General features: G+C 41.4%; 1 protein-coding gene across 1 annotated transcript; it reads left to right on the forward strand.

The window, feature by feature from the left end:
• The first annotated feature begins 58 nt into the window (after nucleotides 1-58).
• LOC106610167 (15-hydroxyprostaglandin dehydrogenase [NAD(+)]) lies at nucleotides 59-26,419 on the forward strand. The gene is made up of 7 exons (XM_014209349.2): nucleotides 59-349; nucleotides 547-670; nucleotides 1,979-2,085; nucleotides 4,283-4,379; nucleotides 23,303-23,379; nucleotides 24,439-24,602; nucleotides 25,739-26,419. The coding sequence occupies exons 1-7, from the start codon at nucleotides 257-259 to the stop codon at nucleotides 25,860-25,862; spliced, it is 786 nt and encodes a 261-aa protein (XP_014064824.1). The 5' UTR covers nucleotides 59-256; the 3' UTR covers nucleotides 25,863-26,419.
• Nucleotides 26,420-27,050: the final 631 nt, after the last annotated feature.

A 27,050-nucleotide genomic window follows, 5' to 3' on the forward strand; every position in this document is an offset into this window, starting at 1 on the left:
AGTCACAGAGAACATATTAAATTGAGCAATATGTAATTATATGATGCCAGTAGTGAGCTTCTACTGTAGGCCTATCTCATTAGGAGGTCGGTTTGGAATATGAAAAAGGTGAAAGACGAGACGTCGTAATTATCCGCTGTGTGTTTATTTAGCGCTACATACACCACACGCCCCTTTCCTGACAACTAATGTACCCGATGATATAGGAGCCTACATAAAGCAGCGCTGCGTGTCGCAGCCAGATGAAGCGTAAAAGATGACTCTGCGAGGTAAAGTGGCTCTAGTTACGGGCGGAGCGCAAGGTATCGGTAGAGCCGTCGCAGAAAGCCTTCTGAAGAATGAAGCAAAGGTTGGTGTTTATATATAAAGTTATTAGCCTATTGTCGACCGTAAATGGACGGTGGTTTTGGTTACTTTACGCATTTTACGCGCGGCGCTTGTACCAACCTATCGTGGTTGTATGGAGCCAAAACCAACTGTGTTGCACAAGAACCTCTTTAAATATTTGGACATAGTTTTGTAGATGTTCTGACTTTATACCCGCAGGTTGCACTTGTTGACTTGAATGAAAGTGTCGGAGAGGAATGCAAGAAGATTTTAGATGGAGAGTTTGGAGATGGGAACTGCATTTTCATTCAGTGTGACGTGACGGACAGATTGAAACTTAAAGGTAATGGTTGCCTGACAATAAAACTGTGATACTTCTGGTTCATAGTCTTGAGATGAATGCAATTCATTAGTTTGGAACATTTCCTCTCACAAGCTCTAAGCGCTGGCACTGCTTTTTATCACCTGGCACATGCACGAAACAATATAAACACGTGTACGAGCTCGGAAAGTATGCATACATCGCGTGCATGTATTTACATCGTGTGAGCATGTTTCGGGTGATAAACATTTGAACCCACTACCAGCGGTTTGAAAAGTTGGTTTGATTATACATTCCTATGGACATTTTATCGCCACTTCCGTACTGTAAAAAGGACCAACAGTATGGACAACCGGTAAAGTAAATGTACATCTAATTTTATTTTACATTCTGGCTTGTAAAGAAGATACTGTTGTGTCCATGGGGTAACCATGGTAACAGTGACAAGGCAAAGGTAATTGCAACTTTACTAGGGTACTGCTATTTTTTCTTTAGAGGTTATTATAGTTATTAGCCTAACCTAGTTTTTTTTAAGTATAGCTATATGCCTAGTCTAACTTTAGCATTTTGCCTAAATGCATAATAGTCTATTTTATTTCATGCTGCGCAGTGGTTTAGAATTCTGAATATTCTCATTTTCGATCACCTTTAGGCCTTAGGCCTACCTATTTTAAGACATCATTCACCTCTGAAACAGACTTTCATTGTGTGGAAATGAATTAGTTACTTTTGACATGATTTCCAAAACGCCCCAGGCAAAAGACATTGGAATGTTCTTGGATGTAGCCTTACCTAAATATCTGCGCTTATAAGAGTCCATTCAACCAACACTGAACAATGTCAGTGCACGACTGAAACTTAAACGTCGACACAGTCTATTTAGTCTTGTAAAACTGGACATTTGTTAGACATTTGTTGTTAAAGTCAAGCAACATACTTGACTTGTTGTTCCTAGCTTGGTTAAGGTGATTATAATTATATCATCTTTTTAATTGAAGGTTTTCTTGTGGAATGTTTTCTGCTGAAAGGCAGGTGCTGGTGAATACCTGTTATACTGCAGTTTTTGTGGCTTAGATAATTGTTTGGATGTACTTGTTTGCTTAGATAGACAAAGATGCAGTGTTCTTGTAGTAAATACAGCCTGTATAATCAATCTAAGAGCTAGATGTTCTTCTTTGATATAGAACCGAAATGATAGTTTAGATGTAAATAAAGACGCAATGTTCTTGACAAATGTCCATCTCTTATGGACTGGTAGTGTTCTTCTTGTAGGGGTTCATCTATAGTTCTATAGTTAATCAAGTGTTGGACTCTTCTTTCATATTGCAGATGCTTTTCAAAGTACAGTTGACCGGTTTGGAAGATTGGACATTGTTGTCAACAATGCTGGCATCAACAATGAGAAGGACTGGGAGAAGACCATTGAAGTAAATCTGGTAAGAGGGGTGTGTGTGTGTGTGTGTGTGTGTGTGTGTGTGTGTGTGTGTGTGTGTGTGTGTGTGTGTGTGTGTGACTAACTCCAGTAAATGTTAGATTGAATGTATTTTTGTCTTTGAATGTCTTGTAATTGAAATAGTTTGTGAAAATCTATTTTTCCAAAACAATCTGCTACTTGACTAACTGCAAAATCAATCTTACATGATGCTGTAGTTTAGCCTAGATTATATTACATGATGCTGTAGTTTAGCCTAGATTATATTACATGATGCTGTAGTTTAGCCTAGTTTACATTATACACTGCTCAAAAAAATAAAGGGAACACTTAAACAACACAATGTAACTCCAAGTCAATCACACTTCTGTGAAATCAAACTGTCCACTTAGGAAGCAACACTGATTGACAATAAATTTCACATGCTGTTGTGCAAATGGAATAGACAACAGGTGGAAATTATAGGCAATTAGCAAGACATCCCCCAATAAAGGAGTGGTTCTGCAGGTGGGGACCACAGACCACTTCTCAGTTCCTATGCTTCCTGGCTGATGTTTTGGTCACTTTTGAATGCTGGCGGTGCTTTCACTCTAGTGGTAGCCTGAGACGGAGTCTACAACCCACACAAGTGGCTCAGGTAGTGCAGCTCATCCAGGATGGCACATCAATGCGAGCTGTGGCAAGAAGGTTTGCTGTGTCTGTCAGCGTAGTGTCCAGACCATGGAGGCGCTACCAGGAGACAGGCCAGTACATCAGGAGACGTGGAGGAGGCCGTAGGAGGGCAACAACCCAGCAGCATGACCGCTACCTCCGCCTTTGTGCAAGGAGGAGCAGGAGAAGCACTGCCAGAGCCCTGCAAAATGACCTCCAGCAGGCCACAAATGTGCATGTGTCTGCTCAAACGGTCAGAAACAGACTCCATGAGGGTGGTATGAGGGCCCGACGTCCACAGGTGGGGGTTGTGCTTACAGCCCAACACCGTGCAGGACGTTTGGCATTTGCCAGAGAACACCAAGATTGGCAAATTCGCCACTGGCGCCCTGTGCTCTTCACAGATGAAAGCAGGTTCACACTGAGCACGTGACAGACGTGACAGAGTCTGGAGACGCCGTGGAGAACGTTCTGCTGCCTGCAACATCCTCCAGCATGACCGGTTTGGCGGTGGGTCAGTCATGGTGTGGGGTGGCATTTCTTTGGTGGGCCGCACAGCCCTCCATGTGCTCGCCAGAGGTAGCCTGACTGCCATTAGGTACCGAGATGAGATCCTCAGACCCCTTGTGAGACCATATGCTGGTGCGGTTGGCCCTGGGTTCCTCCTAATGCAAGACAATGCTAGACCTCATGTGGCTGGAGTGTGTCAGCAGTTCCTGCAAGAGGGAGGCATTGATGCTATGGACTGGCCCGCCCGTTCCCCAGACCTGAATCCAATTGAGCACATCTGGGACATCATGTCTCGCTCCATCCACCAACGCCACGTTGCACCACAGACTGTCCAGGAGTTGGCGGATGTTTTAGTCCAGGTCTGGGAGGAGATCCCTCAGGAGACCATCCGCCACCTCATCAGGAGCATGCCCAGGCATTGTAGGGAGGTCATACAGGCACGTGGAGGCCACACACACTACTGAGCGTCATTTTGACTTGTTTTAAGGACATTACATCAAAGTTCGATCAGCCTATAGTGTGGTTTTCCACTTTAATTTTGAGTGTGACTCCAAATCCAGACCTCCATGGGTTGATAAATTGGATTTCCATTGATTATTTTTGTGTGATTTTGTTGTCAGCACATTCAAGTATATAAAGAAAAAAGTATTTAATAAGATTATTTCTTTCATTCAGATCTAGGATGTGTTGTTTAAGTGTTCCATTTATTTTTTTGAGCAGTATATTACATGATGCTGTAGTTTAGCCTAGTTTACATTATATTACATGATGCTGTAGTTTAGCCTAGATTATATTACATGATGCTGTAGTTTAGCCTAGATTATATTACATGATGCTGTAGTTCAGCCTAGTTCACATTATATTACATGATGCTGTAGTTCAGCCTAGTTCACATTATATTACATGATGCTGTAGTTTAGCCTAGTTTACATTACATGACATCAGCGAAGAGTTCTACCACAGTCTGAATAAGAGCAATACAGTGTGACTGTTGTATGTGTCGGATATTGAAACTCAAGCCCTCTTGTTTCTCTCCATAGACATCAGTCATCAAGGGAACTTACCTGGCCCTGGATCATATGAGCAAAGAGTATGGAAAAGAAGGAGGAGTCATCATCAATGTCTCATCCATGGCAGGTAAGGCTGCTCCATACATGCATCAGTACCTTATGTACTCCACGCTGCACGTCAATACACGGAAGCCTTCTCAAGCGGTTGCTTTGTACTGTACGCTGCACTTCAATACATTGACGCCTTCACAGACATAAGAAAAAGGGAAACATTGGTGGATGTGGATGTGGGAATGACTAGCTATGTCTTTGGCAATGCAGTTGCTTTCAGCTGATGTGAGCAACCCCTATGCAATGGAATATGTCACAGGTCATCAGCTATAAAGAACCACATTGACTTCATTCACTGTTAATGTTGAAATTCCCTGGCCTTTGTTTTGGTACAATATGGTTACACAGTGTACCATAACACAACACAACACAGGTGTAAGGCAAACATTGCAACATTACCGCTTGATAGATTAGAGTTTGATGTTGTTTTCACAGTGGACAACAAGCATTGCTGTGTGCGTCTACTATTTGCTTAGTGGGGTAGGTTAAGGCTGTTCTATCGCCTCAGTCGGCAAGCTAACAACTACGGCACTTCTCATTTTTCAATCTTTCTCCACAGCGGCATGTGGAGATTGAGAAAGCATGTTATTAGTGCAATCCAGGTCAGCTAGCGCAACCACTTTGTGCAAGAATTGTCTGAATGTCTGTCTGTGGTTCAATGACTTACATCTTGATCCGGCAGTAAAATCATTAAACTGACAAGGAAGTGGTGGGGGGGGGGTCAATTTGGTGTGTGGTGGGCTGTGTTGGATTGGGAGAGATTTGTTGGAATGGAGACAGTAATGCCATGACAGACAGCCCACTGACTGTGAGACTCAGTCAAGTGTCACTAAATCTGTTTTCATATAAGCAGCACACCTGGGTTCACATGCTATTCAAAATCTTTCAAATGCTTTCTGCGTTTTCTCAAGTCTGCCTTGAGTACCAGCTGGGTGGGGTTTGGACTAACAAACGGATTTTAGAATGGTGGTACTCATAGAAAAATGGTGATTTATCAAACAATTCTACAAGCGTCATACCCACACTGGTAGGAGATAACCACTGGTAAATACCAATTGTTCTCAGCCTCAGTACTGTAGCACAACCTTGGCTGTTTGCATTTTGAAACGTCCCTAATTAACCATATATGGTCAAAATCCTCCCTTTAAAGCCCTAGGGGGATTTACAACTCCGTACCATGAAATACAACGGTGCAACCAAAAAAAAACATTTCCGTGACTAAAATAGAGGTGCTAGTGTCAGATTGAGTACAACCAGAAGGTTTTATTTGGCTCACTCAGTTGTGACCTGACCAATAAAAATAAAAACAACTACCAAAAGAGGACCATTGGGACAATTCAAGTTGCCTTAGCAATGGCAAATATACTTCAAATGAGCAGGCAACACTTGCCAATAAGCCATCCATCCAGCCATACATCCATTTCTGTTCACATAGTTGAAATCGTTTAGGATGATGATGTTATGCTGATGTGGGTGCCGTCTATTGCTCCATTCATGTTTGGGAACCCACCTGTTGTGAGATGGTGCATGGAAATTGTATGCTTTAATGTTTGTTTTGCTGATGATTGCATCGAAAATATTGGCTCATGGAGGGCTGTGATCGGCAAGCCCCCACTGAAAAGTGTCCGTTGCCGAAAACCAAAGGGTGGATAGCACTTGGATGTGCACCGGAATGGTATGCATTTGCCTTTTTAAAGTACATCTTAAATCTTCTCAAAAATCCTATACGATTGTTTTTTAGGAAACGATATCTGATGAGCCAATCTGTACTTAATGCAGAAAATGTGCCACCTGTCTCTAAAAACTCGCTCTCTGCAAAATGCAGCGTGTGCCAAATCTTTCAACAGAGCAAGGTTAGCCGTCTCTCATGCAATTTCCCATTATCTCAATCTTATAGTATGTCAACAATGGTTTCACTTTGACACGTACCTCTCATTTAAACAAATTACTGTACTTTATATTGATCATTATTGTAACAAATGCACTTATGTGGTCAAATTATATAGTTTGCCAAGCGATGTTTCATGAATTCCCAATGGAAATACAATCAAAATTGAAAAATGATTTAATTATTACTCTCACAATTTCAGCATATTTTCCCCATTCTACGCTTGACAAGCAGTTTCCTTAATCCACCACTTGGTCCTGTGCGTACGCATGGTCATGGCTGTGTGTACACTTACGCACACTCTCAAGCAAACGTTCATATTGATCAATTTCACACTGCGTGAACGTTTTTCAACGCATGGTTTCCACACAGATTTGTGCCTATGCATGGTTGATAAATGAGACCCCTGGTCTGGTAAGCAGCAGAGATTTCCCTTCCCGTGACCCCTCTGGGTTCTTGAACACGCGGTCACAGGGAGCTAACATGTCTGCCGACAGAGTGCAGAGTCCAGACAGGTGGCCAAGCCTCTCACTGGGCTGTGGTGGTCATGTGGTGTTGTGACTTCTGTGCCAAGATCCACAGTTTGTGCAATAGTACTCGTGGACTTGAGTCAAGTGCTCTTGTCTAATTTCAACATAATTGTATCTATTATCATTGGTCTGCGCAGGGCCACTTCCAGGCATAAGTGACATAAGCTTATGCTCCCCCCAAAAAGAATGATCTATCTGTGTTTATTTAAAAAAAAATGTACTCTCAACTTACTGTTAAGAGTTAGAATAGTAGAATATATAAGGTGCAAGTTCGAAATTTGGTTATGCATCAGCAATTTGTCTCTTGTTATGTCCGTCACTGACAGTCACTCAATTAGCCATGTCAGCAAAATAAAAATGGATTGGTAAGTTAGTCTAGCCAGCTATCTAAACTTGTAGTAATCATGACCGAATACCAACCGGGAATGCTGGGGTCGTGCCCAGGGCCCCTGACCTCCAGGTGGCCCCCATTGATTTTGTTGGTCACTCTCACTCATATATTATTTACATGGCATAAGTCATGGAAAAATGGTAGAATTGCAGGAAATTTACTTTCAAACGTAAATTTTTCTCTCCGCTGTCGGGGTGGGGGGGGTCGTGGAATATTCTAATCAAGTGAGAGAAACTTCGTAATTTCTAGGCTCTGTGGCTCAGTTGGTAGAGCATGGTGTTTGCAACGCCAGCATGGTGTGTGCAACGCCAGGGTTGTGGGTTCGATTCCCACGGGGGGCCAGTACATGAAATGTATGCATTCACTACTGTAAGTCGCTCTGGATAAGAGCGTCTGCTAAATGACTAAAATGTAAATGCAGAGTTCTTTATATAGCTGACACTAAGAATGCTTAGTCATGGCTGGTTCAGAATGCTTAGTCATGGCTGGTTCAGAATGCTTAGTCATGGCTGGTTCAGAATGCTTAGTCATGGCTGGTTCAGAAGGCTTAGTCATGGCCCTTGCAGACCAAGGAGCGTCATAAGGGTTCATCCGGTCGTTATCTGCACGGGGTTGTTGTCTTAACCCCACCTTGGCTTAGTTTCCCAAATGCAAGGATGATTTTGAGACAATGAGGGATTGTTATACTCTTAAGCTATCTCTAGTAAAACGCATTCTTGTCGATGTAATGCAGTGTTTAACTTATTTGTCAGCTCAAGCCATCTCTAGTGACCATATGCCAAGATTAGCTACAGGGAACTAGAGTGGAGATCATAAAAACACAGCATTAGTAGGACATAATATCTTACTATTAGTTAAATATTAATTGTTAACCATTCATATCAAATAAATCAGGTAAAGACGTTATGTTTCTATCACAGGGGCCACTAAAATGGTTTGCCCGGGGGGCCCAACTTGGGGCGGCAGGTAGCCTAGTGGTTAGAGCGTTGGGCCAGTAACCGAGAGGTTGCTGGATTGAATCCCCAAACCTGTCGTTCTGCCCCTGAACAGTTAACCCACTGTTCCCCGGTAGGCTGTTATTGTAAATAAGAATTTGTTTTTAACTGACTTGCCTAGTTAAATAAAAAATAAAAATAATAAATTAACTAAATCTCACTAATGCCCCAAAAGGTAGAGCGGGTCCCTGGGTCTGCTTGTTGAAATACTACAATACTGACAATAACATAGGTAATACATTAAGTTTCAGTAATAAAACAGTTGTAAATACAACTGGAGAATGTTGTGCTTGAAATCTCCAGTGCGAACTCTAAGAAATTATAATCCTTTGATCAGAAAACAGACTGTATCTTTGGGAGGCCTTTGGAATGTGAACATCAGTGCTGCAAACATAGTTGCTTGTGTTTGATTAAGGTAGAACCGTATATAAACTGGAGGATGGTGACTTTTCTCTCTTTCTCTCTCTCTCTTTCTCTCGCTCTCTAAATTCAAAAGGGTTTATTGGTATGGGAAACATGTTTACATTGCCAAAGCAAGTGAAATGGATAATATAAAATGAAAACATTACACTCACAAAAGTTCCAAAGGTATAGAGATAATTCTAAATGTCATATTATGTCTATATACAGTGTTGTAACAATGTGCAAATAGTTAAAGTACAAAAGGGAAAGTAAATATGGGTTGTATTTACAATGGTGTTTGTTCTTCACTGGTTGCCCTTTTCTTGTGTCAACAGGTCACAAATCTTGCTGCTGTGATGGCACACTGTGGTATTTCACCCAATAGATATGGGAGTTTATCAAAATTGGATTTGTTTTGGAATTTGTGGAAATATGTGTCTCTAATATGGTCACACATTTGGCAGGAGGTTAGGAAGTGCAGCTCAGTTTCCACCTCATTTTGTGGGCAGTGTGCACATAGCCTGTCTTCTCTTGAGAGCAAGGTCTGCCTATGGCGGCCTTTCTCAAAAGCAAGGAAATGCTCAGTGAATCTGTACATAGTCAAAGCTTTTCTAATTTTGTGTCAGTTACAGTGGTCATGTATTCTGCCCAAGTGTACTCTCTGTTTAGGGCCAAATAGCATTCTAGTTGGCTCTGTTTTTTGTTAATTCAAATCAAATCACATTTTATTGGTCACATACACATGGTTAGCAGATGTTAGTGTAGCGTAATGCTTGTAAATTCTTTCCAATGGGTCAAGTAATTATCTTTTTATTTCCTCATGATTTGGTTGGGTCTAATTGTGTCGCTGGCCTGGGGCTTTCTGGGGTCAGTTTGTGAACAGAGCCCCAGGACCAACTTTCTTTGAGGACTCTTCTCCAGGTTCATCTCTCTGTAGGTGATGGCTTTGTTATGGAAGGTTTGGGAATCGCTTCCTTTTTATTTGGTGTTTTATGTTGTCTCTCTCTCTCTTTTCTCTTTTCTCTTTCTCTTCTCTCTCTTTCTCTCTCCCTCCCTCTTTATCACCAACTGTCTCTCTGTCTCTGTCTGTCTGTCTGTCTCTCTCTCTTTCTCTCTATGTCTCTCTCTCTGTCTGCACTTTGACACAGATATGCCTGAACTCCATTCTCCCTCAGCCAATTCACAAACCGTTTAGTATTAAGTTGATTCTCTGCTAAATATTCCATGTGACTCTATTCAGTCACACACTTTACATTGACACTGTATATCTATCCCCTCATCTCTACATTTGAGACCCTGCATGGTAAACAATAGCACAGTCAACTCCAAGTTAGATTCCTCCTAAGGTTTGCCGGCAGAGAGAAGGAGGAAATATCACCCGGCGCAGTTTACAACCGTGGGCCAAGAATCTCCCAGATGTCGATCATGAGGTTCTGGTGAAATATTGTTCTGTGGCTGTGTTGGATGATAGATGATGTTGGATGACAGGATTTTGTGGTTGTTTGGACCTAATCCCCAAACTCATAGACTGAGCAACTAAAGAGAGAGTTGTGAAATAATTCCATGTAGGTTGTTTAGATCCTGGGCTGGAATTCAAACTCCAACTGAACTTCTGACTGACAACTGTCCTAACTGGAGACTGGAGGTTAATCATTGTCCTGCTGAGGCAGATTTTAAACTGAATATTTTTTATTTAACCATTATTTAACTAGGCAAGACAGTTAAGAACAAATTCTTATTTTCAATGACGGCCTAGGAACACTGGGTTAACTGCCTTGTTCATGGGCAGAACGACAGATTTTTTACCTTGTCAGCTCGGGGATTCAATCTTGCAGCCTTTCGGTTACTAGTCCAACGCTCAAACCACTAGGCTACCTGCCACCCCATTTCTTCCTGTGATGTTTTTTAGTTTTTTTCCCCCTGTCTTCGCAACTTCTTTCTCTTTTTCGTTTCTTTCTCTTTCGTTCCTCGTTCATTACTCATTGCATAATAGTTTCGAGAGGGAGAGAGAAGCTTCCGATTCAAGTTGTCCCAGCACAACAGGCAAAGCTGGTTGACATGACGTCATTTCAACCAGTTTACAACCACGTGGTTATACTGAGGTACAACTCTGTGCATGTCCAAGATCATCCAAATATTTTAGAGATGCGTAAACACATCCCTGTGCACCTGGTAACATCATATTCTATCATTACGCTACTTGTAGATGCTATTCCTCAGTGCTGTCGCTAGCAGATAAGTGAAAGTTATGCTACTAACCAAAACAAGACATTCCCCAACCATGCCTGTGGGTGATTCCGATACAGTGCCTTCAGAAAGTGTTCACACCCCTTGACCTTTTCCACATTTTGTTGTTACAAAGTGGGATTAAAATGTATTTAATTATAATTTTTGGTCAACGATCTACACAAAATACTTTAATGTCAAAGTGGTAAATACTTTAATGTCAAAGTGGTAAATACTCTAATGTCAAAGTGGTAAATACTCTAATGTCAAAGTGGTAAATACTCTAATGTCAAAGTGGTGATTCTGACAATACATGTTAGAATCACCTTTGGCAGAGATTACAGCTGTGAGTCTTTCTGGGTAATTTCCAAGAGCTTTGCACACCTGAATTGTGCAACATTTGCCCATTATTATTTTTCACATTCTTCAAGCTCTCTCAACTTTGTTGTTGATCTTTGCTAGACAGCCATTTCAAGTCTTGCCATAGACTTTCAAGTAGATTTAAGTCAAAACTGAAACTAGGCCACTCAGGAACATTTAGTGTCGTCTTGGTAAACAACTCCAGTCTAGATTTGGGGGGGGAATACAGTCAGTCACAAAGTGAACCAACACCCTAAAACGTGACAACAGGATCCGTAATGGACCAGACACAGGCATGGTCCCGTGTGGCTCAGTTGGTAGAGCATGGTGTTTGCAATGCCAGGGTTGTGGGTTTGATTCCCACGGGGGACCAGTATGGAGAAAAAAAATGTATGAAATGTATGCATTCACTACTGTAAGTTGCTTTGGATAAAAGTGTCTGCTAAATGACTAAAATGTAAGTGAACCATATAGTTCACCAACGGTGACTGGGCCTGCACTCTGACACAACCACAAACTGAGGTACCAACTGTACCAAACAAGCAAATGAACACTCCACACAGGCTCTACCCATGAGAGGTTATGCCCTACTTGTCCAAAATAACAACCCTGCTACACAGTAGCACTGTATCCTTTGCTAGCATTATCTAAAAAAGACCAGATGCTGCTAATCCCTGGTCCCAGAGGGCTCTCCCAATTGTGTGCTATTTGAAACCGATTGGTTACTTTCCCACCAGGACAACACTGCCGAGGCAGATGCCACTTGAGGTTTTAAATTGGTTATTATCGATATTCACAGAGCACTCACGTACTCAGAACCCCACCCGGGTCGAACCAGGCACACCCTTCCCAAATTCATTGTTTTGCAGCACACAAACCACACAGCTGACTGGAGGAGCGACTTTTACCCACGGACTTTTAACCAACTCGATTACAACAAAACCAAGATCATTAATTGACAACGAGGCTCATTCATCAAATTTCAGAAATACCTCTTGGTGAGAGAAGCCAGAAAAGTCTCCACCACAGAGGGGTTAACACAATTGACTCACCTCCAGAGAGCTGATTCTGAAGCTTCGCTAAACGAACATGGCTGAAAACCTTAAGGTCTCATCCTCTTCGGAATTTCCAGATGGACTAAAGAAAAGAGAATTGAGAAATAAAAGCTGGTTTATTACAAGTTCCAACAGGGAGACACCTCCTGCACAGAAGTAGACATCATGTCTAACTGGCCTCTTGGAGACAGGCCCTTTATATTCTAAATCAGACATCACCAAATGTTCTGTAAACACCAGCCCGAGAGGCTCGCCAGTTCAAAACAAAGGAAGCGGCTTTTGTCAGCTTTTGTCAGTGTGTCCTTGTACCTCCAGTCTGACGTCAATCACTATCAACCGAAAGGAGCATAATCCATAACATTCCGTATAAAGCCTAGTGACCATCAACGTGCACCTTGGGTGTCATAAATAGAACACTGGAAATGTATTACAGAAAGGGAAAATAAATAAATATGCTAAATATTGTTTTAATCACTCTAACCGTGATTATGTAACAGTGATAGAACTGTTAGATAGGCTAGCTACAATGGACAACAGCATCACACATTATCTCTACCCCAAAGCCAAAACAGCGCTGACATGACATCAGTTTGTTTTCTTTACCATTGAGAAGAAACGGTTGGCAAGATGCTGCTTGATGTACAACCGCAGCAAAAGCTGCAGGCGCTCACAGGCCCCACTTTAAATGGCAGCTGCCTCTAATGGGACAAGGAACTTTGGAATGTAGGTGGACCCACTGTAGTGTTCGGTACAGGCTTCTTACTTCACTGGCAAGTTATGCAATGACTGACTGATTGACGAACTGACTGACTGACAGCTCCTATATTGGATTGCGGTATGTTTGATGTAAATCATTGTTTTGGTTCACCCTGTTCTTCATGATGTGTGGTAAGAGGAGCCTAACCTGAAATGTACAAAGGGTGTCAGTTGATATTAGCTGTTCAGCAGCCTTATGGCTTGGGGGTAGAAGCTGTTAAGGAGCCTTTTGGACCTAGACTTGGCGCTCCGGTACCACTTGCCGTGCGGTAGCAGAGAGAACAGTCTATGACTAGGGTGGCTGGAGGCTTTGGCAATTTTTAGGGCCTTCCTCTGATACCGCCTGGTATAGAAGCCCTGGATGGCAGGAAACTTGGCCCCAGTGATGTACTGGACCACACGCACCACCCTCTGTAGCGCCTTGAGGTCAGATGCCAAGCAGTTTCCATACCAGGCAGCAATGCAACAGCCCTGTCAATGATAATGGGGGCGTGCTCGGCCCTCCTCTTCCTGCAGTCCACAATTATCTCCCATCTTGATAACATTGAGAGAGAGGTTGTCGTCCTGGCACCACAACGCCATGTCTCTGACCTCCTCCCTATAGGCTGACCCATCATCGTCAGTGGTCAGGCCCACCACCATTGTGTCAGCACAACCTTTAACCTTTATTTAACTAGGCAAGTCAGTTACGAACAAATTCTTATTTTCAACGACGGCCCAGGAACAGTGGGTTAACTGCCTTGAGGGGCAGTTGAGGGGCAGAATGACAGATTTGACAGATTGTCAGCTCAGGGATTCGATCTTGCAACCTATCGGTTACAAATCCAACACTCTAACCACTAGGCTACCTGCCGCCCCAATTTAATGATGGTATTGGAGTCGTGCTTGGCCATGCAGTCGTGGGTGAACAGGGAGTACAGGAGGGGACCAAGCAGGTACCCCCTGAGGGGCCCCCTTATTGAGGATCAGAGTGGCAGACCCGCTGCTGCCCACCCCTACCACCTGGGGGCGGCCCGTCAGGAAGTCCAGGACCCAGCCGCAGAGGGAGGTGTTTAGTCCCAGGGTCCCTAGCTTAGCATTTTGTATGTGGTGTGGGATTTTATCATGTTGTGTTCTTGGTGACTCTAGACCTCCCCAGAAACCGTACAGTGTAATTATAGACTGTCATTAATCATACTAGATGTGTTTTGTTATGCATCATTCAAGACTCTGAAGGTGAACATACCCAACAATATATATGACGTCATTGCTGAGAATAAAACGCCCCAGGCGAGAAGATGTGTACATTTAAAAAGGACAACAAAAGCAACACAGTACCAAGTCAAAGACACAATAGACAGAACTGCAGATTATACAGCAAGCAGAGTGAGTTGGGAAAGTCAGGAAAAATATGTTAAAAAGTTTGTAAAATATATTTTAAATAATGTAGCCCTTTACACTCGTACCTGTATACGAGTTGTAAATGGCAGATTTGGGCAATATTAAGCGCCTAAATTGGAGCGTAGTGGCTGCTTCAGTAAGGGTTCTGGCTCTGCGCTTCACAGCATTGTATGGATTTTTATTGACAGCCATTCTGAACTTCAGCACCGCTCGCAACAACAAGTTGCCGCCATCCCTTCCAGTAATTGGCCAACTTTTTCACATTTTTTGTTGTCCAGGTGAGAACTGCTGTAAATGAAGAGGACTGGATGTATTTTGAAAGATGAGATGTTGAGGATTATAATAAATACCGCTTTGATGTCATACAAGCAAGCCAAACACCTGTGAGTCCAAATGTGCACTTCACATTTCCAAATCAATGTTTATGATCACTATGTTTGATGTACAGTTAATGTTGTCATATCCTGGGGTCTTCTGAACAGAATAAGCCTATGTTTGTTTATTGTGAGGAAAAAATTGCTGCATCACACCACCTGAATGCACCTAAATTCCGATCTGTTTTTCTGAATTTCCTTGTGAAAGCCTAACATTGTAAGATGGTATTTTATAACAGCTAGTTATGTTGACAATGGAACAAGCGTTCAGATCAAGCCCACCTGACCCTGATTGCGACCGTTTTTGGATTGCGTAAACAACAACAGTAATTGGGTGATTCTGTAACTACAGGAACTTCTATGTCCTCAGGGTCAATTTTTGTGATTTTATTTTAAAAAAATATGTTTTTTTTCTTTATATGTTAAGTTCAGACTACCATCACCCCAGATTTTTTTAACACCTCTCTATCTAGTATTTTAGCTACTTTTCAGATGCATTTTATACCTCAATTTCACTGTTTTGCCCTTGTCCCTGACCCAGACTTTTGAGCTTCCACTATGTTTTTCGATGAGAAAACATGAATAATTACACATTATGTAATGTTATCTTCTAGAGGAAGAGTCAGTTAAATAAAATCTAAATCATATGTATTGTGAGTATGCCCTTTATATTGTTATTTACACAAAATATACCTGTCCTTTGGTAGTGGTGTCATTTCTACCACTGAGGGCAAATTCCTCATTTAATAAAGTTTTGTCAAGAGAAGTTAACTTAGTTACCATGGAAACTTATTGTGACACTGAAGCACATGGCTGCAGTAGACAGTTGTTCCAGAAGTTGAAGAAAAACCTAGGTAAATATTACTTGTGTAGAGAATATTTTTATTGTCAGTCATTTCCAAACAGGCTATAATTTCTTTAATTTGTGGTATAATTTAGACGCTCCAAGTTGTGCACAATTGGAAAACTTGAGTAGTATTTTTCTTTGTTTTTAGAAGATGTCACATAGAACAGCACAGAGGTCACAGACATACCAGGAACATCTGCAAAAAGACAGGGAGAGATACTGGAAGAAAAAAGAGAAGGGATAAGTGAAATCTATCTCTGAGCTTACAAAGCGAGAACAAAGGAGCAAGAGATGGCAATGGAAATGTAACCAACGGAATAGAAGACAGACTTTAAAGAGAACAGTTACAATGGAGACCTACCTATCAGGCAACACAACACCTCAGTCACCAGATGACTTGCAGCCAGAACATGAGGCCATCATACCTACCCCTAACTTAGCTTCCCCTGATGCACGCCCTGATACAAATGTCATGCAAGCTTAACGGGAAACTGAGAAATACTAAAAATACGTACGATCAACTGATGAAGAAAATGGAGAGACAAGATTCCCCAAAGACAAAACAGGAAATGAAGGGAACTCCGAAGAACTTGAGAAGGATTTTATTGTTTCAAAATACCATCATTGCAGAGTTAAAGCAAAAGTATTTTTTTTAAATGCGCAGTGCCAAGAACAAACAAGTGGCTTAAAAAAATGCTCAGAGGCAACATCCTGAGAAAGTATGGCCTGGTCAAAGCCGCAAACAGTGAATTTGGATTTTCAGCAAAAGCAATGAGGACAAATGAAAACAGGCCAACAAGCCTTCAATACTCCAGGAAAAAGCAGTGTAACATAATTAGCACAGCCACAGAAGAGAAAATCACTAGATTCTATCAACGTGATGTCAACAGTAGAGCAACAACAGGGGGAAAAGGACATGCAAGAAAAAAAGCAGAAGCACTTCCTGAATGGCATAATTTAGAACCTTTATCAGAATTTTAAGAGGGAATATTCAGAGATTTAAATGTCCTACTATGAATTCTGCAAAAGATGTCCTTTTTGGGTTGTTAAGCCAACAGTCCAGAACAGGGACACATGCCTCTGCAAAACCCACGCCAACCTCCAGTCATGGCGGACAAACTACAGTATCACAAAGTGATCAGCTGCAGCAACAATGAGAACCTTATCGAGTCTTTGTACTGTGAGAACCTGAAGAAAGAGTGCATGTACACAGAGGGCTCTCTTTTCCAAGCAAAAGAGCTTCAAACATCTGACTTTGTTGCGGTTGAACAGACAAGCTGAAGAGAGAGAAAAGGAAAAACTAAGAGGGAAACATAGATAAGTTCACTGTACATTTGGCAGTTAAAGAAAAGGTGTGTGGCACACTGCATATTCTAATAGAGGACTTCTCCAAAGGATTGAAAGAGAAGTTACGGAAACATGTGTACAACATTCGAGACCGATACTCCAAACTGAGAGAATTAAAAGAGAATCTGCGGAAAGAGATCATCGTGCATATTGCCTTTGCAGAGAACTCAGGGGCGCAGCTTTCACTGGGGACGGGGGGACACATGTCCCCCCACATTCTGAAATTGCATTTTTGTCCCCCCCCCAGATTTATCATTGGAATGTAATACAAAATGAGGCAACGGTATGCTTTAGGACAAAGCAGACACCTCCAAGTGGTCGGGTAGGCTGTTTGGAGTGTTTATCCGACTGGATAAAACTAATTATAATAATTACCACTTCTGGAAATATCTTATTTTTTTTAGGATAAATAAATGTTTTCAGCTGTCACAAAGGCAAGTTCATAACATTCAGGTGTTCTGTTGAATTCTTAATTTTAGGAAAACCTTAAAAAGCACTTAAAATAATGTTCAATGCAAGACAAATGTATAAGAAATGTGTTATAAATTAATTGTATGATATTTCATTTTCAACTAAAAGGTATGTTTAATAACATTTGTCAATGGCTGTCTGAGAAAAATGACAAAAATATATAAATTCCTGAATAGTACGATCACAGCGATTATCAGATACTATTTCTAGACAAATCAAAGACAATTATAATACTGGTAAAATGGTTATTCAATATATTTTCATTTCTGAAATCTTGCATGGCCAAAGTGCCCGAAGTTGCAGAATCACCCAATTGTGTTATGGTGGGGATGCAGGGCTGTGTTCCAAACTAAACAACTACACGTGAGCTTGTTCCTCAATGGCACAGCTAGGAGAGCTCACAAAAGTACCTTTATAGTTGAAGACTTTTCTTTTGAGCCATAAAAGTGCACTGAAATTGCTTAGGAACTGTGCACACTTTGGAGAGGTCTGTGGTCGCTTGGAGACAGCAGTTAGTCTTCTCACTCAAACCTGTGTAATGTTTGACTTATGTTGCACCTACCCCACATTTTCCAGGAATAGTCTTATCATGTTACTGAATGTATCCAGAGTATTTTCAGATTTCGTTTTCAACAAAAGTGGCAAAGTACACTAAATGTAAAATGCACATAAAATCAACAGTGTAATGTTTGGATTCAGTCTTGTGTCAAGTGAACTGTTGTGTACTCACATTTGGTCTAATCATTTTCCGATTACCTCCTAACTGTTTCCTATCAATTTCTAAAATGGTTATGCATTTTCACATTTCTTCTGTATGAAACATTTCAATGTAGCCCTGTCCATATAGGCCAATTCCCACAAGGGTAAAGGGTGAAAGCATTTGGTTCAGTATTATACTGTAATAACCAATTAAGACAGTCAGTATATCGTTCACTGTAGTGCCAAATAAAGGAAGAGCAGTCTGACGTTTTATATTAGCACTCCGTTCGAGCTGCTTAGGCATAAGGGGAAGTACAAGTATGCCTGAAACTGCGAGATAATGGTGTTTTATGATGAATTACCCCATAGTGTCATGTTATTGCACATACTTTGCTTCCTGTGTGTCCCAGCAGGAAACCTGTGGCTCCTATAGATCCCTTTCCTCCTTGTCACTTTTGTGACTGTTTTTAGCTGAAGTGGCAATAAGATTTGAAGTCAAGACTTTATACAATGTTTCCTATACAATTCCAGCTACCATATTTATGCCCTCTCCTGCAGGACTGAAATTCAGCGGGAACACATGGGTGGTTTGGGAGTTCTCATAGTTAAACTCATTTTAACACACTCTTAGAAATAATATTTTTTTGTGGACTGGTCTGGTACTACCAAGAACCGTTTTGATCGGAAGAACCCTTTTTGGAAGAAAGGATTTTTTTATGATTCTTTGGAAGGCAAAAAGGGTTCTTTGGAAGACAAGAAGGGTTCTATGTACAACCATTTATCATATTTCCCAGCATGCTCTAATGCAGGGTGATTTTCAGAATTGTTTGTTTTAATGTGTTTTTGCATATACAGTAGAGGTCGGAAGTTTACATACACCTTAGCCAAATACATTTAAACTCTGTTTTTCAGAATTCCTGACATTTAATCCTAGTAAAAATTCCCTGTTTTAGGTCAGTTAGGTCAGTTCATTTTAAGAATGTGAAATTTCAGAATAATAGTAGAGAGAATGATTCGTTTCAGCTTTTATTTCTTTCATCACATTCCTAGTGGGTCAGAAGTTTACATGCACTCAATTAGTATTTGGTAGCATTACCTTTGAATTGTTTAACTTGGGTCAAACGTTTCTGGTAACCTTCCACAAGCTTCCCACAATAAGTATGGGTGAATTTTGTCCCAATCCTCCTGACAGAGCTGGTGTAACTGAATAAGGTTTATATGCATCCTAGCTCGCACATGCTTTTTCAGTTCTGCCCACACATTTTCTATAGGATTGAGGTCAGGGCTTTGTGATGGCCACTCCAATACCTTGACTTTGTTGTCCTTAAGCCATTTTGCCCCAACTTTGGAAGTATGCTTGGGGTCATTGTCCATTTGGAAGACCCATGTGCGACCAAGCTTTAACTTCCTGACTGATGTCTTGAGATGTTGCTTCAATATATCCACATCATTTTCCATATTCATGATGCCATCTATTTTGTGAAGTGCACCACCCCCGTGCTTCATGGTTGGGATGGTGTTCTTCGGCTTGCAAGCCTCCCCCTTTTTCCTCCAAACATAACGATGGTCATTATAGCCAAACAGTTCTATTTTTGTTTCATCAGACCAGAGGACATTTCTACAAAAAGTACGATCTTTGTCCCCATGTGCAGTTGCAAACTGTAGTCTGGCTTTTATATGGCGGTTTTGGAGCAGTGGCTTCTTCCTTGCTGAGCGGCCTTTCAGGTTATGTCAATATAGGACTCGTTTTACTGTGGATATAGATTCTTTTGTACCTGTTTCCTCCAGTATCTTCACAAGGTCCTTTGCTGTTGTTCTGGGATTCGTTAGCACTTTTCACACCAAAGTATGTTCATCTCTAGGAGACAGAACGCGTCTCCTTCCTGAGCGGTATGTCGGCTGCGTGGTCCCATGGTGTTTATACTTGCGTGCTATTGTTTGTACAGATGAACGTGGTACCTTCAGGCGTTTGGAAATTGCTCCCAAGGCCTTGGCTAATTTCTTTTGATTTTCCCATGATGTCAAGCAAAGAGGCACTGAGTGTGAAGGTAGGCCTTGAAATACATCCATAGGTACACCTCCAATTGACTCAAATGTTGTCAATTAGCCTATCAGAAGCTTCTAAAGCCATGACATCATTTTTCTGGAATTTTCCAAGCTGTTTAAAGGCACAGTCAACTTAGTGTATGTAAACTTCTGACCCACTGGAATTGTGATACAGTGAATGATAAGTAAAATAATCTGTCTGAAAACAATTGTTGGAAAATTACTTGTGTCATGCACAAAGTAGGTGTCCTAACCGACTTGCCAAAACTATAGTTTGTTAACAAGAAATTTGTGGAGTGGTGGAAAAACAAGTTTTAATGACTCCAACCTAAGTGTATGTAAACTTCCGACTTCAACTGTACAGTACATTGATTGGTTGATACATTTTATGCTACACAAAGATAAATAACATTTTGTTTTAACTAAATCAATCTGTTAGTAGTTGGACTTATTGCATTCGTTACTGAGATGTTGTTCCAGTTTGAATACTGAGACTACGTCAAGGATCTAATCTTCCCTACCCTGGCAATTTTTTGAATGCAGGTTGCGGTTGATTTAAACAATTCCACTTGTTGGATATCGTAACTCTGACTGGATTCCAATAGCAATAACACATCACTTTGCGAGCCAGCATAATGTGACTTGCAGGCCTGACGTGGCCTGTAAACCAAGGGTTTCCTAACACCACTGTGTTAGGGTTTAACTAAGCCCGCCAACAAGTGGCCTTACGATAGACAGTTTTGACTTTAAAGGCTGGTGGAACCATTCATAGAGGGTTCTAAGAATAACCTTTAGATAATAAAATGGTTATTGGTAGAACCATATACAAGGTGTTCTATGAAGAACCCTACATGGTAGACCCTCTGCAAAGGGTTCTACCTAGCACCAAAAAGGGTTCAGAAAAACTGAAGAACACTATATGGTTCTACTTAGCACACATTTTTTTAAGAATGCATGTAAACATTCTCTTTGAGCTCAATTCCCTTTGATTTGACTATGTTCCCAGAGGGATTTTTCCATCTAATTTCACTTCTGTTCTCTTATACAAAGGTGTTGAGAGTTTTCAGAAACAATGGTCCCTGCAGTACTCCATAGAACAGGTTTCTCTTAAGGTTTGCCCTGGCTCTATTCTTTTTAAAGGGGAAAACTAATGATTGATCTTCACAAGGTGAAGGTTTTATGTGTCCATAAAAGGAAGTTGAGCCCATTATTTGGAGGTGAAAGCGAGTTCTCCTGAAATGTAAGGTTCTGGAGATTGTTCTGGTTTAAACAGAACTCGGCGGCCGGCCCAACACACACAAACGCACAGCTTTTTCATGTTTGAATTAAAACCTGTTTAGGATAGGGGGCAGTATTGACACGGCTGGATAAAAAACATACCCGATTTAATCTGGTTACCACTCCTACCCAGTAACTAGAATATGCATATACTTATTACATATGGATAGAAAACACCCTAAATTTTCTAAAACTGTTTGAATGGTGTCTGTGAGTATAACAGAACTCAAATGGCAGGTCAAAACCTGAGAGATTCCTTTACAGGAAGTGGCCTGTCTGACCATTTCTTTAACTTCTTTTCCATCTCTATCATTTACTAAGGATCTCTGCTCTAACGTGACACTTCCCACGTCGTCCATAGGCGCTCAGAGCCCGGGAAAAAACAGAATGTCGTCATTCCAGCCCCAGGCTGAAACACATTATCGCCTTTCTCAAGTGGCCGATCAAGGGACACTGGGCTTATGCTCGTGACCCCGACCGCCCCCGCCTTTGGGATTTTTTCCTCTGTTTGCCGAAAAGGAGATTCCCTGTCGGAATATTATCGCTTTTCTACGAGAAAAATGTCGTAAAAATTGATTTTAAACAGTGGTTGACATGCTTCGAAGTACGGTAATGGAATACTTAGAATTTTATTGTCACGAATTGCGCCATGCGCGTGACACTTCTTTACTATTTCGGATAGTGTCTGGAACGCATACGAACAAAACGCCGCTATTCGGATATAACGATGGATTATTTTGGACCAAACCAACATTTGTTATTGAAGTAGCAGTTCTGGGTGTGCATTCTGACGAAGACAACAAAAGGTAATCAAACTTTTATAATAGTAAATATGATTATGGTGAGTGCTAAACTTGCCGGGTGTCTAAATAGCGAGCCCGTGATGCCTGGGCTATGTACTTAGAATATTGCAAAATGTGCTTTCACCAAAAGCTATTTTAAAATCGGACATATCGAGTGCATAGAGGAGGTCTGTATCTATAATTCTTAAAATAATTGTTATGCTTTTTGTGAACGTTTATCGTGAGTAATTTAGTAAAATGTTAGCGAATTCCCGGAAGTTTGCGGGGGTATGCTAGTTCTGAACGTCACATGCTAATGTAAAAAGCTGGTTTTTGATATAAATATGAACTTGATTGAACAAAACATGCATGTATTGTATAACATAATGTCCTAGGGTTGTCATCTGATGAAGATCATCAAAGGTGAGTGCTGCATTTAGCTGTCTTCTGGGTTTTGGTGACATTATATGCTGGCTTGAAAAATGGGTGTCTGATTATTTCTGGCTTGGTACTCTGCTGACATAATCTAATGTTTTGCTTTCGTTGTAAAGCCTTTTTGAAATCGGACAGTGTGGTTAGATTAACGAGAGTCTTGTCTTTAAATGGCTGTAAAATAGTCATATGTTTGAGAAATTGAAGTAATAGGATTTTTAACGTTTTGAAAATCGCGCCACAGGCTTGCAGTGGCTGTTACGTAGGTGGGACGAATTCGTCCCGCCTAGCCTAGAGAGGTTTTAAGCGAAATAGGGAGAAATATTTTGCCTTGGAGGATCCTATTTTTCCATGATGGGAAAGGAATAGAGAATAAGTTACAGTACTCATTCATTTCTAGCAAGCGATATGAGATCTCAGAAAAACTGGTAGATTCCACTATAGCGCAATTACACACACACACACACACACACACACACACACACACACACACACACACACACACACACACACACACACACAGAGGACAAGTAACCTCTGTAACAATGCCTTTAGAGTGATTGCATTGTTGATAAGCGCCGTCAATGAAAAATGTCTGAGATTTAAATGGGTGCCATGTGGAGTATGTTGATGAGTTATCATGACTAAACTTTGTTTATTCTTCTTTCTTTCTTTTTCAGCTTTCCTTCATTCCCCCTACCAGCCAGTGTACACGGCCACAAAGCACGGTGTGATAGGCTTCTCCAGAGCCATAGCGGTGAGTTCTAACAAACACACACCCCCAAACCTCTCCTCGAGTACACCTAGACGTTCCACATACAGTGCCCTCCGTAATTATTGGGACAGTAAACACTTTATTCTTCTTTTGGCTCTGCACTCCAAAAGTTTAGATTTTAAATCAATGACTAGGAGGTTAAAGTGCAGACTGTCAAATTCACTTATGTGTATTAAAGTAGTAAAAAGTATAGCCTACCAATTGGCTTGTCGCAGTGCTTGAGGCATCACTACAGAACTGGGTTTGATCCCAGGCTGTGTTTCGAAGGAGGCATGGCTCTCGACATTCACCTCTCCCGAGTCCATACGGGAGTTGTAGCGATGGGACAAGACTACCAATTAGATATCACGAAATTGGGTAGAAAAAGGGGTAAAAGTACAAGAAATATATACGTTTAGTTTTTGGTCCCATATTCCTAGCACGCAATGACTACATTAAGCTTGTGACTCAAAAAATTTGTTGGATGCATTTGCTGTTTTGTTTGTGTTGTGTTTCAAATTATTTTGTGCCCAATAATTTTGGAGTCACTTTTATTGTAAATAAGAATAGAATATGTTTCTAAACAATTCTACATTAATGTGGCTGCTACCATGATTACCATGATTACAGATAATCGTTGATGTAGTCATTATGAGCGATTAATATGGGAACAAATACTAAACTTTGGACTACATTAATAGACATACAGTATGTAATCCAAAACCAGTACACCTGATTTAAGTAATGAAGGGCTTGATGATTAGTTGACCAGTTGAATCAGATGTTGTACTAGAATACGTGATATGTGGAATGGCTGGGGGTACTCCAGGAAAGGCATGGAGAACACTGGCCTAGACACATTCCTTTGCTTTGGGTGATTACGCTTGACCGTGTTCGGACATGTTTGTGCTCCTCAATCTCACACACACAGACACACACACATACCACACACACACATACGCACACATAACACACACATACACACGTTGCTCCTTTCACAACCACACACACACACACACACACACACCCTGACACGTCTGTTCCTTTCCTCTCCCCACGCAGGATGCAGCCGAGGTGGAGAACTATGGTGTGAGGATCAACACGCTGTGCCCTGCCTTCGTGGACACCCCTCTCCTGCGCTCCGTGGAACACGAGGACAACATGGGCAAGTTTGACAAGTTCAAGGACGACTTAAAGAGGAGCGTGCACAAGTTCGGGGTGCTTCAGTGAGTTCATATACATGTTGTGTAGAAGTTGCCTCATTTCCCTCCTTTTACACTCATTACCTATCACGTTCTTTATAACTCAGATTTACAGTAAACCTATGTGGTGTGTATAGGATACTGCTTCAGATTAATGTATACAAGTGTTGTTTATACCTAAACAAGTCAGCACAGACCTAGAATCAGCTTACCCTCCCCACATGGCCCCGCGGAACAACCCAAATACTAACTCCATTCTACGACATCAAGTAATACAGTATCTGGAGTAGCAAAGCCTCCCTAATCAGTGTCCATTTCCTCCTTAAATCCTCCCTCCACATAGCATGTGTGGGAGGCCATGGAGGTTGTTATCCCTCCTCAGTTTCCCTGTCTTATCTGGAGAGAGGAGAGAGGGGGCCTTGGAAGCTTCCTGTTGTATTTGTGTCTTGTCCCCTCTCTATGTCACTGTGTTTTGAGTGCTTTGGACGACATCAGATAAGGTTTTCTACTTCAGAAGCAAATGGCGGTAGAGATATACAGATACACACGTTGAGGGGTATTCTGAGGAAAGACTTAACTAACTTTGTCAACATTATTTGAAATGATTAATGATTTGCTACAATATGCATCCGAAACATGCAAAGACAAATATTGAGAAAAAAAGTGTGTTAAAATCATATGCAGGCCAAGTTTTGTTATTTATATCAGAATGCACTTCAGTCTTGAATGCTTACATTTACCAGCTCAGCTGCTTTTAAAGTACAGTATTTCGCAATACCTTGTCCAAGCTGTTTGGCCTTGGGCAAGGCGATTTGATAAATCTGTTGGCTACAGCGTCAAAAAGAGGCCTTTTTAAATGTTGATCTTGTATCTGTTTCAGCCAGGAAATTGTTGAATTTAGTTACATCATATTTCAGGAATTCTCTGATATAATCATGAGGGCATTTTGCAATCTAAATTGTTAGCTAGTCCAATTCAATCCAAAAAACCTTCAGGAATTGAAAGATAATGTGTGATCATGGCCTCTCTCTTTCCTGGGTCGTGTTCATTAAACACCAGGCGGAAGACAACCGAATGAACCAGGGAGGAACTATCTGGACACTGTGTTCCCTACCTAACACGAGCCTGTTATCTCTCTATCTCTCGATCTCTATCCCAAGACCGTCGCTGATCGCAGAGGGAGTGTTGCGCCTGATAACTGATACCGGTCTAAACGGCGCCGTGATGAAGATCACCTGCTCTAAAGGGATCCACTTCCACACCTACGAGCCCCTGTCCGCTTGAGAGGAACAACACGGAATACCGTCGAACTTCTGTCACCCACCCAGACAAAGGAATTTAAAGTGGTCGGAGTATCGAGTCATTCAGAAAGTAGACCCATGTGTCTATGGAATTGGTAGAAATGTAGGCCCATTGAATTAGGAATTAGAATAGTAATTTAATGGGACCTCTATTTGTATGCCTACGTTGGATGTAACCAAGATTCCAGTAGTCTTACTTAATAGGTGTGAACAAAGGTAGACAAAGAGGGTTTAGTTTTCGGATTTCCCTCATCATAAAATCCTCCAGTTGATTTGACTAGTATGAGAGACTTGGTACACATTGACTGCTGTATTTATTTTATTTTATTTATTTAACTCGGCAAGTTAGTCAAGAAAAAATTCTTATTACCCAATTATGAAATGGACATTTTATCACAAAGCACAATATGTCTTTACAATTTTACCAAATAACTGTAGTATATTTATGATACAATAGCATACTTTATTATCATAGAATATGTGAAAATTGTATTTTTGTTGTCTGTCAGACAATAAACTTTGACTCCTTTCCTCTTCTCATTCCCTTGTTACATGACTATGTACGTAACGCAGTATCTGTAATGCAGGTTTAGCTGGCAGAAAGAGGACTCCTGAGGGCTGGGGAGTTGTCAGCACGCTACCTAGCTGAGCATGTTGCCGTTGGGCTAAGTATGTTGCCGTTGGGAGTGTCCACCTCACCTCCACTACCATGCAGTAAAACAGGCTTTGACGAGAGGAGAAACTGTGACAAGGAACTATGTAAATCATGCATGTAGACAGACAGACAGATTTTTCGTTTTTTTTTCAATCCTTTGCTGCTTTTAGTTTATTCCAGGATGTATAGGTGACAACAATTCACATCTGGATATCCCCCCTCCTCCCGCCATCCCTCCCCCCCACCCCCCCCCCCACCCCACCCCACCCCCACCCGCCCTCCCGCTATCAGCTGCGGTCTGTGTTAACTTGTTTACCAAACAGGCTTTCCGAGAGATTCTACGACCAGGAAAAGAGAGGGGTGGAGAGAGCGAGCAGCACACATTTGATATGGGTCACAGGAGGTGAAGGAAGATGCCTGATACAAACCTCATCAAAGGAGGAGCGTTGGAGAAAATAACAATTGCTCAGAACAGGTTACCTCATTCAAACTGAGACATTGATTGTGCGTGTGTGC

Source organism: Salmo salar, chromosome ssa08 (genome assembly GCF_905237065.1).
Source record: "Salmo salar chromosome ssa08, Ssal_v3.1, whole genome shotgun sequence".
NCBI classification, from domain to species: domain Eukaryota; kingdom Metazoa; phylum Chordata; class Actinopteri; order Salmoniformes; family Salmonidae; genus Salmo; species Salmo salar.

Bases quoted from the DNA above. Each gene is read 5' to 3' on its own strand.
- LOC106610167 (XM_014209349.2), top strand. From the start codon at position 257: ATGACTCTGCGAGGTAAAGTGGCTCTAGTTACGGGCGGAGCGCAAGGT. The intron at 350-546 runs GTTGGTGTTTAT...TTATACCCGCAG, and splicing joins TTCTGAAGAATGAAGCAAAG to GTTGCACTTGTTGACTTGAA. The intron at 4,380-23,302 runs GTAAGGCTGCTC...TTTCTTTTTCAG, and splicing joins CAATGTCTCATCCATGGCAG to CTTTCCTTCATTCCCCCTAC.